This window comes from Sinohyriopsis cumingii, chromosome 12, assembly GCF_028554795.1.
Source record: "Sinohyriopsis cumingii isolate HCF-2022 chromosome 12, ASM2855479v2, whole genome shotgun sequence".
Taxonomy (NCBI): Eukaryota; Metazoa; Mollusca; class Bivalvia; order Unionida; family Unionidae; genus Sinohyriopsis; species Sinohyriopsis cumingii.
In genome coordinates, this window is record NC_142972.1 from 15945120 (window position 1) to 15962757 (window position 17638).

The 17638-nt window shown below is 33.6% G+C and overlaps 1 protein-coding gene across 1 annotated transcript in view; it reads left to right on the forward strand.

The window, feature by feature from the left end:
- Nucleotides 1-322: 322 nt before the first annotated feature.
- The window catches only part of LOC149786031 (E3 ubiquitin-protein ligase rnf213-alpha-like), a 451244-nt gene continuing 433928 nt past the window's right edge, over nt 323-17638 (forward strand). The window contains exons 1-4 of the mRNA XM_089978103.1: nt 323-409; nt 2132-2522; nt 7287-8074; nt 11122-11168. Of these exons, the coding sequence (XP_089834229.1) occupies nt 2195-2522; nt 7287-8074; nt 11122-11168 (1163 nt within the window). The 5' untranslated portion in view covers nt 323-409; nt 2132-2194. The remainder of the gene's footprint in view (nt 410-2131; nt 2523-7286; nt 8075-11121; nt 11169-17638) is intronic.

Consider the following 17638-nt stretch of genomic DNA (forward strand, 5'->3'; position numbering starts at 1 on the left):
GAAATAAAAGAAAATATGAATTCTTGTCACACTGATTTCTTCTTTTCGCAAGTCATTTTGCATACCGCTTTTTGTACTGATTGATATTGTGACCAAAATATTATGAAAATCATGTTGTAAATGCATTAGTCAATGTTTTTATTGTCACTATGTTTCATCTGAAAAAATTATTGAATTTGATAAAGAAATAAAGTTGTTTTCTCACTTATTTCTTCTTCTCGCGATATGAAGTTCTTTTTGCATTTTAGTACTATCCCAGGAATCGTATACCATTTCCCGCCACAGGATGTCGCTTAGTAACATCTACTTTCGGTTTCAACTTTGTGTGGTTGGATTTCCATGAAAATCTACCTCCATTTGCACTTTGGATTTTCCGCCATCAACATCATTGTGTTTCATCGGTGTTTTTGTAAGTAGATGAGTTCACTCTCTGTGACAGCTGTAAAAAGAAAAGAACACTCCGAAACATTTCTTTACCATATACACAGGGGCTCGTATCGTTGCTTACAATTTACATGTCGTACATGCACCACAGGAGTCTGACGTTTTATCAATAAATCACGATGAAATCTCTGACAACACGAAATCACCTTATCGGTGTTAACTTACAGTACGATAAGGTGATTTCGTGTTGTCAGAGATTTCATAATAACGTATTGATAAAACGTCAGACTCTTGTGCATGCACTGCACAATAACTATATATATATGGACCCTTCCTGTATGTGTATGTATATATATATATATATATATATATATATATATATATATATATATCAGCTTTAACGAAAATGGCAATCGCGTTTTGTAACTTTGATCAAGGTGGAAAATAAATCCACCATTTTTATATATTCTGTAATTGTGAACAAGTTATCACTTATCACTTGTTGCTTTAAGTAGATGATCTTCACAAGGGTAAGAGTTGGGATAAATATTAATAATTTCCTAGTCTCAAAATCTTGCAAGTCAATTTCCGTGTTTCATCAGCGCAATACAGGAAGGGTCCAATCTGAAATTAGAGGGGCCCTGGGCATCGTGATATCGGATTTGTTTTAGCACTACCTAGGATATGAAGCATAATGTGTCAGCTTTTCCATCTAAATCAAGCTATTTTTAATTGGAGATGCATCCAAGAATGATAAAAATCAAGTCTGAACTGTTTCTTATATGCTACTTGGAATGTTTTGCCCAAATGTAATCAGTGGGTGAGTGCAATTTTAAAAATGCATTTTTGTAAGTTTTAAGAAAAACATTGTCCCAAATAATTTAATGAAAATGAATAGTCTAAAACTCTTGGTTGTGCTACAAAACATGATTTTTTTCATCATTTTATTTAGGACAAAGAATAAAATCAATAGTAAGTCACATTTGACAGCATTCTTCTGAAGATTACATATACCCTTTGCCCTACCCAGGAATCTGATGTAAATTTTGGACCTTCATTAAAACTTTCATAAGGGTTTATAAACTTATTTCTTTAGATTGTATCCATGTTTAAGAGATACTAAACTTGATAAATGAAAAATATATTTGTAGCCCCATAATAAAGTGGCAATAACTCGATGGCTGTTGTGTATTACCAATGATGCAATAAAGTAAAACATTGGCAGCATAGTGAAAAAGCCTTCTTAGTAGGTTAAGCAAGTCACACGTTACATTTCTCACAATTTCATGGACTCTTTTGTTCACACAGATACATAGACACACAAAAGAACATACCTACACACCCTGATATTAATAATAATCACACACATGTGCATTAATACCCATTGTTGCATAACATATACACACACAAAAACAACTGACCCAGGCTGGCCTAGGCAGGTATTGAATGCACAATTCATGGATTACAAATCAGATGCCATACCTTGAGTCCCTGGATTTAGCAAAGAAATATTGGTAGGACTTGCAAATATGGGACATTATTTTCACACATTTTAGTTGATCAGTATGACTGAAACACATGCTTGCTCTATACCACAATTGCCTCAATTGCCTATTCCACAATTTCATGAGTTACTGGTAACTCTTTAGGGTTGTGTTTCACTTTAAAGTTTACGTTGTCCATTATATTTCAACAAATTGTGCATTTATGAAACTTTACATATTTTTCAATCTTTTTTTCCACCTAGGCATGACTCATCCAAATGACTTGACAGAAATATTAACCTGACGATTCTTGACATTAATCAGCCATGAAGTGTAGGATTTGTAAGGCAGATCTCAAAGAAGATGACAAGTTTTGTTTTGAATGTGGAACCACTGTCTCTGACAGTACTATGGTTGTCCTATGTGAGGGTAGACGGAAAGATGGGACACCATGTGGCGCAGAGTTGATGGGGAGCTACAAATTTTGTAGGCAGTGTGGAAAGAAGGTGGACAAATCATTGTTCCAAAAGAAACAGACACCTTGTGAGGGTAAGAAGGAGGATGGTTCAGTCTGCGGAAAGCTTCTGGAAGAAGATGACAGATTTTGTTTGGAATGTGGAACTGACCGATTAACAGCATCAGTATCACCTGAAGGTTATTTACAACATAAATTTATTTAATTGTATCTTAGTTATAGTATGTTGTATTTTGTCCATTGTCAAAAATTAATCCATACATAAATATTGATCCATTTTTCCAAGGTTTTGCTAAAGGGCAATTACAGTGAAATATTTTGACTTCACTTTGTGATGATTATTTTTTCCCATCACTTTCTACAATTAAATTGATGTTATGTTCAAAACAGTGAGATTGTTGTGGGTTTTATTTTCAAAACTTTTATTTATGTGTTTCTGATTGTTTCTGTTCCTTCAGAGATTTACTGAGTAACATTTTTATTGCTAATTATACAGTGCAAACCTTTTGGTGGCTTCCCACTGACCTATAAAATCTTGGAGCCAATATATCTGTCAAAGGTACATCCAATTAATTTTTTAATTGGCCACATCCAGGGTTCTTAGTGACCAGAGATCCTATTTGAAATAAGCATGACATTTTCAGTGGATGATAATTTTTTTAATAGCTTTACCATGACACATCCTTTTTGATCATTGTATTGGCAAATGGTGTAGTACCAGTCTAGTTTAGTAATTGAACATGCAGATAATGTAACTTGATTTCTGCATTATGTATATATATATATATATATATATATATATATATATATATATATATATATATATATATATATATATATATATATATATATATATAATATACTAATCATTTCAAATACTAGGCAAACCCAGTGTAATTAAATGCACAAATCAAAATTTTTTGATTTGATGGGGGGTGCTAGGTTCAGCAGTGGAAATAAACAGGGATGGTGGGTCTACCAAAAATACACATTTTGTTTTTTTTGGCCTAAAGGTTTAACAATTGAGCATATTCCTTATTAAGAAAAGACAGGAGATTCCTTATGAGTGAATCCTTGATCATGCCACAATGCTTTCTGTCAAATTTATCAAATTCTATTGAGTGAAGTTTGAGAAGAAATCATTTTGGAGATTTTCCATGTTCAGTAATGGGCTGGAGCATATTTGACAGTAAGTTAGAAAATTCAACATTACTTACCAGGTTGGAGTTTGATGATAATTTCATTGAACCTGTTGTACCCATAGGGATGACATGAGATGATGAATATGTCATGTGACGTGTCAGTCATGAGAAAGGTCACAAAATGCAAAATGAGAGACAGGGAGGGTGCATGGGTATGTCATCCCTGAGTGTACTACAGGTTCAATGAAATTATCATCAAACTTAAGCTTGGTAAGGATCATTTAATTTTCCAATTTAATTTAACCTTTCATTCCCTTTGGGACCCCATATGTTTTTAGTGTATCCTTTGACAAAGGCATAGTAGGGTAAAATTATTCTGATATAGATGAAGATGTACAACCTGGAAAAGCCTTTGAATAGTTGTTTGCATAACATATGCAATCAGCAGCATTGGAGAAAATATAATTACAGAAGGCATCCTAGTGGCCGAGACCTTTTGGCCAACTGCTATTGCATTTGGTTTTATAATTAGGCAAATGTCATCCCGGTAGGCAAAATGCAACCCATATAAGCCTCTTGGTTTGTTTTTATGCTCATTGTGTCAAAATCTGTTATTAGCAGTGGGTATTAACCTGTATGAAAACTTCTGCCCTGATTTTAACCATATTCCAGGTGGAATTTTAAAGCGGATTTCACCTAAAGCCTAGATTCCACTTATTATAAATTTTAGGTGTATTCAGGGTTGAATATGGCATGAAATAGGCAAATTACTCCGTCTATTACTAGACGGAATTTGTTTATTCTGTCTACTAGGCAGAATCTGTTTATTCGGCTTATTTAGCCTAGATTCCCCATATTATCACTTTTGGGCAGATTCAGGGTGGAATATAGCTCAAAACATGCAGATTACTCTGTTACTAGGCGGAATCTTTACTTCTGCCAGATTAGATGGAAATACCTGCAGAAACCCCATCCAATGATGAAAATGTCAAGGCAGATTTCAAATGGGCTTTTTAAGCGCTTTCTGCCTAAACCATAAAAAATATACTTCAGATTTCTATTAAACTGCCTAATGATTCTTAGACATTATTGGGAATCAGTGATAAATATTCACAATAATTTTTAAAATGGATCATAAATTTTATTTTGACAGACATTATCAAATAAGATTTAGGTTTTTCTTGTCCTCATTTTCTTTCTCGCATACAAAGCCTAATCCATGATGGCATCGCTTAAGTCTTTTTCATTTTACTGAAAAGTCTGGTGAGATTTCACAAATATTTTGACCAAAACTTTCATTGAAATTGTGGTGAGATCTCACTAAAATTTAACTGAAATATATTTCACAAAAAAATGTGACTAAAAATTTCGTGAGATTTCACAAAAATTTTGATCATTATATAGTATTTTACTAAAGTTTCAGTAGTTTTTCAGACATTTCAGAAAGTTTCAAAGAAATAATGGATAAGAATTAAATAGGACTTTATTAACCAAGGTGATATTTAAGTGTGCATGAAAAACATGTATACAGATGTATTTATATGACATCCAAGGCAAGAGGTATGGGAGATAATAATAATAATAATAATAATAATAATAATAATAATAACAATAATAATAATAATGATAATAATAAGACTTGATTTAGAGAAGGTAACTCAATTAGTTACAGAACTAATCTACCTTGAGGCCTTCTATCTGTGATGTACAACATATACACTATATACAACATGATGTGAAGAACCTGGCTTGACACAAAATAACTAAGTGATTTTAAAAATCAAAGTATCAAGCCTGGACATATGCACAGGCATCTGTGAACATATAGAGATATATAAAATATAAAATATTAATCTGCATTGAAAAATTCAACGGTGAAAATAATGCAAACTTACAGAAAAGCATCCATTTGAGACATTGATTATGAAAAGAAGAAAAGCTTGGAGCCTGCCTTATGTTACTTGTACTGTAGACTGATTTGTGATTGTACAAACTATGATGCTGTTGTGGTCTCTTGAATTATTCCTTGTTTCATAAGCAGCCGTGACAATCGTTTATCATGATATAATTACTCTTATTGGACACTGAATTCTAACACACCTAAAATATTTTGATCGTATGCACAATAATGCCTCACTATATTGAAAGATGATTCTACTTTTCGGCCAAGAAAATTCCGCAAAGATATGACTATCATTGATAGACATGGGTATCTGGCAACAATTCCCACCAGTGATCTATACATTGTTCCCCCTTAAATTCTGGAAGTTAATTAGTTTGGAGTTATATAACTTCAAAATCATCCTGGTTCAATTCTTTGTCATATTTAGCATGTTAGCCGCTACTGTAAAGCTCTTTACGGCACAAAAAGCAAAATGCTAGTCCTGGCGCTCAGTTTTTATACAAATTGACCAATTACATTCCCATCGACTTTGCATTCAAGCTATTCTCATTGCTGCACATATTTCAAATGGTTATTCAATCTTGTATCCCGCTCAAAAATTTGAATCGCCATGTTTAGCAAACATGCTCATCCCCATCAGTTTTTGTTATGCAATGATTTATTGGGCAAGTACAAAATTTTGACCAATCACAAAGCTCTTTACAGCAACCATCTGTTAAACAATAAACTGAACAAATACTTTTTAGAAAGGTCGTTGTGGAATGTGACCGGATAGAGCAAAAAAAAGTTTTGGAGATGATTTTAAAAAAGGGACTATATCGAGGAAGATCAGATTCAGATCAGGAGAAAAGCAAAATTCTGTTTTAAAACAGAAAACAAGATGAAAATATGTTTGAGGGCAGTTAAATCCAATCGAAGTTAAACAAAAATTAAACAACTACAACAACAAAAATTAAAAAGAAATATAACAAAGAAAGATGTGGAAAGAAGTTATAAATTGTGCCCAAAATAAACAATAAAGTTACAGCTATCTGAAACAGGAAATATAAATGCTGCTGAAAATCATTCAAATTGTACAAGGAACAATAAATTTTATTATATCTTATTGATATTTTTATTGAAATGTCAGTGATATTGCAATCACAAAATATCACTATATTTTCAGTCATTTAACTTTACAGACACACAAAAGCCAAGTCCTAATTATGCCTTATTTAACTGATGTAAATGATTAAGTTCTTCATTCTGCCTAGATGTTGGTTAGAAAATAAACTAAGTCCAGATTCCTCCTTTCATATAATAGATGCCAGTGACTAAGTTCCTAATTCCACCTTGATGGTGGGTGGAAAATCAACGAAGTCCAAACTTATGCCAAAAGATGTATTATATAGCAGGAATTTTGACAAAAGTCCATCTTAGACTAAGTTAGAGTTAGATGGACTCTAGATGGATTCATCTTTGATTTCTCTAATTTTCCATGTCTGCCTTTGTATTAACCAGATTTGTAACATTTTAGGCAAATTCCGCGTTGTCGGCTTAAGTTCCAGGTGGAATCCGCCTAATTATTATGCACAGGTATAATGCACAAAACATATTTTGTCATTGATCTCTTGACTACATTCATTCCGTCAATATGAAGCTGACAACACCCACCCCCAGCCCCACCCAAAAGGACCATCACAGAAAGTGTTGTTGCATTTAAGATACTAGAACCACTAACACGTGGGTAAAATTTTATAGAAAGAAAGAGTTCAAAGTAATTTTTCCCATTTCTAAATATACTGTACAGATTCTTATTACCGGTGTATCTTTTATATGAATTTCCCTGTTTTGAAAAAATATAAGTATACATCAACAAATTAGTTTACATGTCATTATTGTTTTTCTTTTATTTACAGTTGCTAGCTGCAGTTCTGATCAAAATCTGAACACTAATAATTCCTCTACTACTGAACGTGCTAGTTACGTACACCATGCCAAGCCTGATGTAGAAAACAAAGAGCAGACCTCAACACCAATATTTCCAACTTCATCAAGTGCAGTATCTCCAGAGAATTTGAATGTGTTTGGTATAAATGCCCCACTGGATGGAGAAAGTAGAAACACTTTGTCAGAAGAAAAGGACAATAATTGTGAGCATGCGTCAGCAGATCACTTTGATGATGATAAGGACAATAATGAAAGAAATAACAAACATAGTTCTGACAGTACAGACTCAGGTGAAGATGAAGTTATGCCATCTGCATCATCACAAGATCAGAAGATAAATAGGCGTAAACGTAAGAAAAAACAAAGCTACGAGAAAAATTCGGTTAAAAAGAAGATGATAGAAGACATTCAAAACAGTTCCCCTGCAAAATCTGGTGAACCGCAGCAGTTTGCAAATCAGGAAGCTGGAATGGAGATTGATAATTCTGTAATAGATGTAGATGCAATAACTGATTTAGAATGTCAGATGGAGAAGGATGGACACCAAATGCCTATTCAAATTGTACAGGATGGTGAGAGCATCTTAGATATTGATGTGAAAGAGAGCAGAGAGATTACAAATGATGTCCATATTGAAGATAAAAATGAAAGTCATGTTAAAGGACCAATTCAGGAGACTGGTACTAATAAAGACCTACAGGTTGAAAAGGACAGTTTGGACAAGATAAAGGACAAAGCATTGGCAGATGTTGTACAGGTAAGAAAGACTCATCTTGATGAAACAAACAAATGCAGAGCATTTGACCAAAGTGGTGGATAAGGAGTCTGTGGAAACTGATAAATATCTTGATATGGTTGACAAGACATCTTATATATATATATATATATATATATTTGTCTTTCTTTCTGATTGTAACAATTGCGAAACAAGGTTGTGAATTAGAAACTCATGGCAGCATCCAAATTTTTTAATACTTTTTTGTATTGTTATATACACATTTTCTTTTAAATTCGCACATACCAATGTTTCTTTATTACTTTTTAAAATTTTTTAATGTTGAGATTTGATTTTATGACAAACAAGAGGTAGTGAATTTGAAACTCAGGCATCCCATTAAAATATATTTTATGTACTTTTTTACATTTTTATGTTGAAACCTTCTTTTGAACTACATACCAATTGTTGTAAAAAAAAATTACCAGTCCTGGAGACTTGATATTCTATTATATAATTATATTCAATAAGATTTAATATAACAGATTTTAGGACTAAACTGAATAAGTGTAATAATTTTATGCCTGCTCAGTAGGACTCCTTTTCTCATCCAGACCCACAATTTCTTCATCAGGACTGACATTTTTGGGGGATTGAGAGTTCTGGAGTCTCAGTGTCAAAGGCCTAAGGAAGTCTCTGCCTTCCATTGTTTAATATAATATTTTTCTTGCTGATCACAAATATGGATGTTTATGTGATTTTTTTTTTACCTTGGCCATTGCTGTATCTAGAGCCTACTGTGTAATAAATTCCTTGGCTTTTCTTCCACTTTATCAGTGTATAGTAATCTGTGATGCCAGAGTCCTTTCAGATCATCCATTCATTAAAGTATTCTCAACAGGAATTTTCTCTTGCATTGGGGAAAGTATGTGGTAGCATTACGACAGTTGTTTTCTAAAATGTGTTATCATTGTAAAACTGAAGGAAAAAGAAACAAAATATAAAAGAAGGAAATGTTTTAAAGATAAAAGAAAAAAGCAGTATTCTGTATTTACCTGACAGAGACCATGTTCTCAAACCTGAGTTTTTGGTCAAAGTTTTTGGGTCTTTGAATTTAATTAACAGATTGAAAGTCTGTGCCTCAGCACACTTTTTATCCTCTTCATAGTTAAAAGGGTCCTTTCATGGTCAGAAAAAACAGATGAAGCACAAAGTTTATTAATGAGTGTAAAAAGAGACAAAATTTGCTGATTCCTAATTAATTATATAAGGCTTATTAATTTTTACATGTATGGACCAATTGCCTGTAGAATTTAAGAGAAATATTTGTTCACTATACAAATTAGTGATTTACTTTTGGAAAATTTAGTAAAGAAACAATATGTAATATTTATTTTTATATTCATGTTTATAAAACAGATAAAAGTTGAATATGAAAATTTCTCCCTTTCTTACTTTGGATAGACAAAGAGAAATTCCTTTGTCATCGTCTACCTGAAGTTTAGATTTATTGAACGAACTGAATTTTTGGTGTGTAATTACTCTGAAGTTACTGTTAAAAAGAGGAAGTCATTCCTGAAGTTTTTCTCACCTCATGTATGTTCCTGAAAGCAACAATTAAACATCAGCAACAGCAAGTACAAAAAAGGGAAGATTTCAAAATCTGAAAAATTGGCAAAATAGTTATTTATGCGATTCCACATATGCCTGTCCCCTTAATTACTGTTGCTAAGTAGATCAGAAGACAGCAATATGGTAGACTTACCATCAGATCCAATAATTTCCACTTAAGGAAAAAATATCTTCCATTCATTTCTAAAACCAGAATTTCATTTCTTTGGATCCTTCTTTATTTAATGGGGAAAATATTGCTACTGAAAGCTGAATTGGCAAACAACGCAGCAGATCTCAACATTGGGATAGCCAGGTACTGTGCAATTTTATGTTGGTTTTTTTATATGTATAATCATTCATTAGGATCACACCAACGGAAGTCATAATTGTTAATACCTGATCTTCTCCATCTTGAGTTTACACTTAGATTTATGAACCATCATAATGATGTTCAAAATGTATTTATTCCTTGTTTATAAATGCAGTGTTTGGAAGGTAAGAAATGAAAATTTTCCATGGGTTTTGGCCTTTATTCATATAATGAATTCTGTGTCCCATAGAACTACATCATTGGCACTGAAATATGACAAAGGAAAATAACTTTCAACAGGGTACGTTGAGTTCATTGATTGGTTACCTCTAATGAATTCTGAACTTGATCTTCCTTACCAGGTTACATTGATTGGGTTACCCGTAATGAGACAAAGAAACCTCATGATAGGATTACGGTCAAGATCATGGTCACTGTGACCTTTATCTACACAGACAAATTATATTTTATATATACTGTGTATGGTACTCCTGTTAAATATATTCATTACAATTTGGAAATTTAACTTATGGTGGGGGGAGGAGGAGGAGAATGGGGTAGAAGGGAGGAGGAAGAGGATGGGATGGAAGGGTGGAGGGTTGGTATGAGATGATACTGGTGAAATGAATGTAGGAATGAAAAGCTGTTAATAGCATGAGAATGATATTTATATTTTGCAGAGTTCCTGTAAGTCTTGTTAATATAGTCATAAAGCTGAAAATGGACTAGGCAGTGTTATTTTTTTTCGATTTAACACATTGGTACAATTAAAGATAATCTCTATTTCCATTATCCTCCTGTTTGTTAACTGTAGCTCTAACTAGGTTCTTATTGGGTACTTTTGCTTGCCTCTGAGTTATGGGAGACCTTTGATCTTTAATGTTAATTTTAAAAACCTTTTAAGAACTGTAAACATTATTCTTGTATTCATTGTATCCCCTAGGGGTGCAAGACTGAGAGTCAAAAATCACCTTGGTGTCAAAACTGGGGGTCAGACTGTTAAAAACAAACTTTGGTATCAAAACTGGGGGTCAGATTAAAAATTTGGGGGTCTCTGAAGCGCAAATGAGGGTAAAGGGAAACACTGTGTATTACATTACTGTGTATTTTGTTTGTGTGTTTATGGTTCTTTAAAAAAGAAACTAACTGTAAAGTAATTTTACAGGCCAGTACTTCTAGTGGAGTGGAAACTGAAAGGAATAGAAGTCAAAGGTAAAGTTAATGTTTCATTGTCATCATAATGATTACATTTGTAAAAATTAGAAATAACATATAATTGTAACCTGCTATTTAAATGTAAAAAATATCACTGTTGTGTAAATTATGATTAAGTGGTTCCCCTTTTATGAGGCCTTACAAAAAGGACAGCCTCACATCTGTGTGTCAGAATGGTCCATACAAACATGTACTTTTTGACTGCCAACATGGCCTCTTGGAAATAAGTGGCCTATTTTGAGAGGGGCCACTCAGTAGGAAGACAACTGTTTTTCATTTTTCTATGCATGTCATAAGTCAGGCATATTATGTTATGACATTGTGTCCATCTGTCTTTTAAGATTTTATAGGGGTTGAAAATCCATTGCCAGGTAGCCTGAGATTCTTTGAACTTAAAACTAACAAAAAGACTTGTACTCAAGGCCAATCTAGACAAACAAGCATGCTTGCAGTGATTTAAAATCAATAAATATGGACTATCATAACATAACATATTTTGTCACTTATTTTTTACATCATTTGTATGAAGGTTAAATACTAAATTTTGAATAATTCAGTCATTATTTTTTAATTAGAATTATCTACAAGATGTTTAATTGGACCTTTTTTCTTCTTCAGGGCAACTATATATCTTGCTCAACAGGACAAAAGCCATATGATCTTAAGTCAAGGCCATGTTTTTCTTGCATCAACAATCTACAGTTGCTATTTTCTACAGTTATTTTCTACAGTTGCTATTTTTGACTTTTGCTCAAAAACTGCTGGCACAGTGTGAAACAGACTTTGCAGGAATATTCTTGAGGTCATGTTCAACCCTACATTTGTTCCACATGGTTCCCTTAGCAATGTTGTGGCTAATCTCCATAACAGCCGAGGTAGTTTTGTTTCCTGGGGACAGGCTTCATCAAAATTGTGTCTGGGTGAGGATTACCTCTCCATTGGTGTGGTTTCAGTAGCAACCATGTAGAAAATTTATTTTTTATCATCTATAGAGTATGTGTGATTAGAATTTTTAACGTAGCTTTTACAATTTTTCAGTCATATCGCTATGATGTCTGCAGTGTGGCAGTTTATAGTGATGTCTAGCACTGGGTCATCATGCCGCAGACATGTAGCATGATGTCCCACCCAGTCACATTATCCTGACACCAGACCGACCAGTCCTAACACTAACCTCTTAATGCTGAGCATCTTGTGAGGCAGCTGTTAGTACCATTTTTGTAAGTCTTTAGTATGACTTGGCCGGGGTTTGAACCCACGACCTCCTGCTTCCGAGGGGGATGCTCTAACCACTAGGCCACTTGAGCGGTTTTATCATCTATAGAATAGCTTAGCAAATTTTTATAATCTTGGTAGGATCTTATTTAGATTATGCTCTGTCAGAATTGTGTTTTCCATATGGTTGCTATGGATACCACATCATTCCTGGGGGAACTACCCTAGGTATCCATAGCAACCATATGGAAAACTCATGTTTTCAGCTTCTTTGGAATGGTTGTTTCTTGGGGTACACTTTACAGCGTTATGTATGAGGTGGCTTCTCTGACATTGTTGTGGCATCTGTAGCATTTTGAAAGTCTAATTTTTTGGAACCACTGATTGGTAGGAATGTTTTTGAATGAAAATTTTGTCTGGGGTGTCTCTACTGATAATGAGGTTACTTCCATACCAAATAATTGGAAAACCTATTTTTAGCTTTTCCATTAGACTAAGCCACTTTTGACTGAATTTGGCAAGAATGTTTATGATGATATGCTTTGTCAAAATTGTGTCATGGGCAGCTAAACTAACAACAGTGGCTTCCTGAGTAGTCAGGTGGAAAATCTCTTTGAACTTTCCTTTAGAATAGTAGAAGCAATTTTGATCAAACTTTATATCAATGTTTCATAGGAATGGCTGTATTAGAATTGTCTTTGAGATGACATACTTGTGGCTTCTACAACAAGCATATGGAAAACTCAGTTTTAACTTTTTTCTCCAGTACAGCTGAGTCATTTTTTGTCATACTAGCTGGGAATGTTTCTTTGTTTATGCTTATAAGATATTTGTACAAGTTGGCTTCCCAAGCAAAGGTGTGACCTTCATAGAAGCTATGTTGAAAACCATTTTTAAGATTTTGCTTAGAATGGCTGAGCCAGTATTGATTAAACTTGGTAGGAACAATTCGTATTTCGTGTCAAACAAGATTTGTTTCCTGGGTGGCTCCCTAGCAATGACAAGGTTTTCATGGCATCGAGGTGGAAACCCATTTTCTGCCACTCCAGAAGAGCAGAACCATTTTTGAAAAAACTGAATGGAATTTTTACTATAACATTTCCTATCCATATTTACATTTGGGAGGTTCCTTTAGCCATGATATGGCTTATGTAGCAAAAAGGTGGAATGAAAACTATTATCAACGTTTTTACAACTGCAGAGCCAGTTGTGATAAAACTTGTTAGGAATAATTTTTAAGACACAGATCTTTGAGAATTTGCTTAGGATGGTGCCCCTGTGCAATATTGTAGGTTTAGCAACCAGGTGCAAAATCAATTATCATGTTTTTCTTCAGTATAAATCAGTGAATTTTGAGCTAAACTTGTAGGAATGATCTTAAGAATGATGCTGTGCCAGATTTGCTTTGGAGTGGTTCTCCTACTAGTGGTGTAGCATCAATAGCAACCAGGTGAAAAAACTACAAATGATATTCATTTATATATAGAAATCTTAATAGAAGGACTTTCCCTTCAAAACTAACTTCTAACTAACCAAATATTATAGGTAGAATCCTGGCAGGAACATTTTTCATATTCATATTAAAGGTATCAACATCTAGTTCAACTGAGGTTACTCTGAGTAGAAATACAGTTAATAATATGTAAAATATGAACAATTTCAACCAAATAGGTGTCTTAACCCAAGTTACTGCCTAATATTGTTACTACATTGCCTTTTATGTCAGTGAGTCAAGGCCCTCTTGTCATGCCCAGTTGGGAATTTGATCAGTCTGGTTTTCTGGTGGGCAACCAAGCAGTTTGAAAGTATTTTCTACTCCAGATTTGTCTGTGCAGTACATAACTTTGTATCAGTTGGAGAAAATATATATTATGACTAGATGTAATGTTACATACCATAGGCATGCAAATTGCCTGATGGTCAAGGATGCAGGAAGGGAAAATATAATTTGTTGTCATGTATCCTTACCTAGAGAATAATTTTTTAACCACCATCAGTTTGTCCATCTGCCCCAATGATTAACCTGTATGTTAAAGTTTTTCAATTGCCTTGTCTTTTTTTATTGGCTCAGCTTGCCATATGGTTGACTGAATGTATGGTATGGTCTTTCATTGTAGCTTGTTCTTTTGACAAACAGCTTGACCAATATGCATATGATTTTACAGGAGATTTCTGGCATCAGGCAACTTTAAAATCTCTCTTTTAAAAATTTTATAACATAATATTCCTAAATTTGACAGGATGCGTATTAGCTTGAAGAACTTTACCATGTATAGAAATGATGCCACTTGGCCATTACTTAAAAAAAACCAAAACATTTCCACAGAAAAGTGCACTTAACAGAATTTTACCAGCTTTATTAGAAAGTGTCCTGGCATAGACACCTTTCAATTATTGGACAAGTGTTTCTGATGTGCCATTACTAATAGATGAAGGTATAAAAATTAGAGAAAGTTTTAAACAATTGTTTTCATAAAATATGCAAACAGTACTGGAACAATTTTTTATAGAAAGCATCCTACTGTTCCAGATTTGTTTATCAGTTGCTTCTGTCTTACGCTGTTAGGTAGATATTAGGCAGGTGAGCAATCTTTGACCCACTTTAGTCTCTTATTTCAATACTATTTTGGCCTACACACTTTGGATTTAGAATAAAGGGGTGGGGCACGATTAACATGCAGGTAGTGGCCAGATTCCTGTTTTATAATAAAGAACTATTGGTTGGATCATATTTGTGGTATATGAATCACGATATGACAAAGATGTACACAAATAATGGAAAAAATGACCAAACAATATCCATGATTCAGTAATTCTGGGAAACAAGTAATATGGTTTGCACTCTACTGTATATTGGGTCTACACATATCAACTTGATGGTCGTTCATTTTGAGAAGGATTATAAATGGGTTTGGTGGTGCTGTTTTATGTGTGTTGGCATACTGGTTGCATTTCCATTGTGCAGGTTACAGAAAGACTTAGACCTGTCATCTGTTCATATACCATTCTCATCCTTGACAAGATAAAGACAAGAACATACTTCCAAACAGACTGCCTGTTATTTGTCAGTGTTTTTAACTCAACATTTTAGTCCTTTCAGACTGCTTCAGATGATCAGCTGCAGGACTCCTCTTGGTCACCATGCCATTTTGTGTTTTGCACTGTAAGAATGCTTTAAAAGAGTCTCATTACCAATTTCATGCCTTCACTTAAATTTCGAAGGTATCTTGAAAACAGCCGAAATAGTGCAATTTCCTCATGCAAGGAAAATCTTATCTAGAAAAAGACTTAAGTGTGGATGCTGCAGTTGAAAAACAACTGTATTTCTGCATCTGCCCCCTTGCTGATTCTGTGCTATTATTTGCATCATTATTACCTATATCAGCATACAAAGAGATATTTCACATGTACAGTTTAACTACTTTACAGATCATTTCATAGCCACTTTCATGTGAAGTTTGTATCAGTTTTGATCTAGTTAGGAACCCAATACTTTTAGATGTGTCATGTAGTTAATAAGCAACATTTCTGATTGGTGGTTATTATTTTTTTACCCAGAACTTGAAGAAACAATAATCACCAGTTAGAATTGAATGCAACATATTACACTGCTTGACACATCAGAAGTGTAGCCTTCAAATTCGATCCAAGTGTATAAGATATGAAACAGTAGAGAATCTTTATGTAAAAATAGTTATTATTGAAAAGTACTTTACATCTTACATGGGGAACAAATCTGAAATGTCTTTATTTTAATATATTTTATCAGTGGCTGAACATGCTGATGGGGTAAAATAATTGGCTTGGAATTAAGATGGGGGGGACGCAGATTTAGGAGAGTTTCATTTGTAGAAGGTGAGTGGGTCACATCAATAGTTATTTTATTTTACTGACAGGAAATGAGTGTATGTGTCAGGTATAGCAGTCTGAGATGATTTCTAAATTTAAAGAATAAAAGGCAAATGACTAATAAAAATTTACAGCAGCTTTCAATTAAAACAACTTAAATAATGAAGTGTCATTCATATCGTTTCTTCATCTCTTGATATGGGTATCAGTAGAAAGTATCTATACATGTATTGTTAAATTGTTTCACCCCTTTGATATACATACATGTATGTGTATATATATATATATATATATATATATATATATATATATATATATATATATATATATATATATATATATATAAAAATCATGTGAGAACTGCGGCGGTTCGAGTCTAAGATTCAGCCAATGTGGGTATGTGAGAAAGCTTGCCAGTAGCTTCTCGTGGGTCGGTGGTTCTTTCTGGGGTTTTCTCGGGTTCTTCCTCCACCATTAATACTGGTCGCCATGTATAGCCTATTGTGTGCTGCAAAATGGCATTAAACCCCACAACAACAACAACATCATGTGAGAAACCTCATACAGGCATACATAATTAAACTAATATGCTCACCTTCACCAGATTTTGAATATGATCATGTAAATCTATTGTGTTGTTAAATGCCACGTTTTTCAGTAGGAAACATTTTTTATTCTTGCCAAAATGTATTTATTAAATGCTATTTTTTTTTGTTGTTGCTCATGCTAATTTATTGCTTATGTGAGCAAACTCTTGTTCATGTGGGCAAAAGTCTTGCTTGTACAGTATTAACAATTCCTTCTCACATGATTTTCACATGAGCAGACTATGTCAACAAAATCTTGTTCATGTTAACAATATCTGCTCATGTGATATCAGATTTTGTTAGATTCTTTTGTACATGTGAGTTCTACCTAATTTGCATGTTGAAATGCACGAGACTAACATGAGTTAGATCTCATATGAGAATCTTGTGTGCCGAAAAATTAATGATATGCAATTTAATTGCTCTGCATATCTTGTGAATTAAACGGTTCATAAATATGGGTGAGTTAAGAATCTGGCTTAAAAGTTAATAGCATTCTCATTCGAAATTTTTATGTAACAAGGTATGATGCGTAGTACTGACTTTAGTGAAGAAAATTGATTCAATAATCTATCTACAGTCAGTAACTTAGCATTTCAAGGCCTACATTTTTTGCTTTGCTATAGAAGATTCAAGGTTACCAATAAGAGCAAATACAACAGACAAGTGTACATTTAAATCTCACCCAAAATCACTGGATGGCGTTACCAGGTGTTGGAAGCAAATGTCCTGTCAACCTTTGACCTTTAGATGAGGCAAACTATGTTTGAATAAAGCAATTTTAAATTTAAATTTTTTTGTTGATAAACTGGTTAA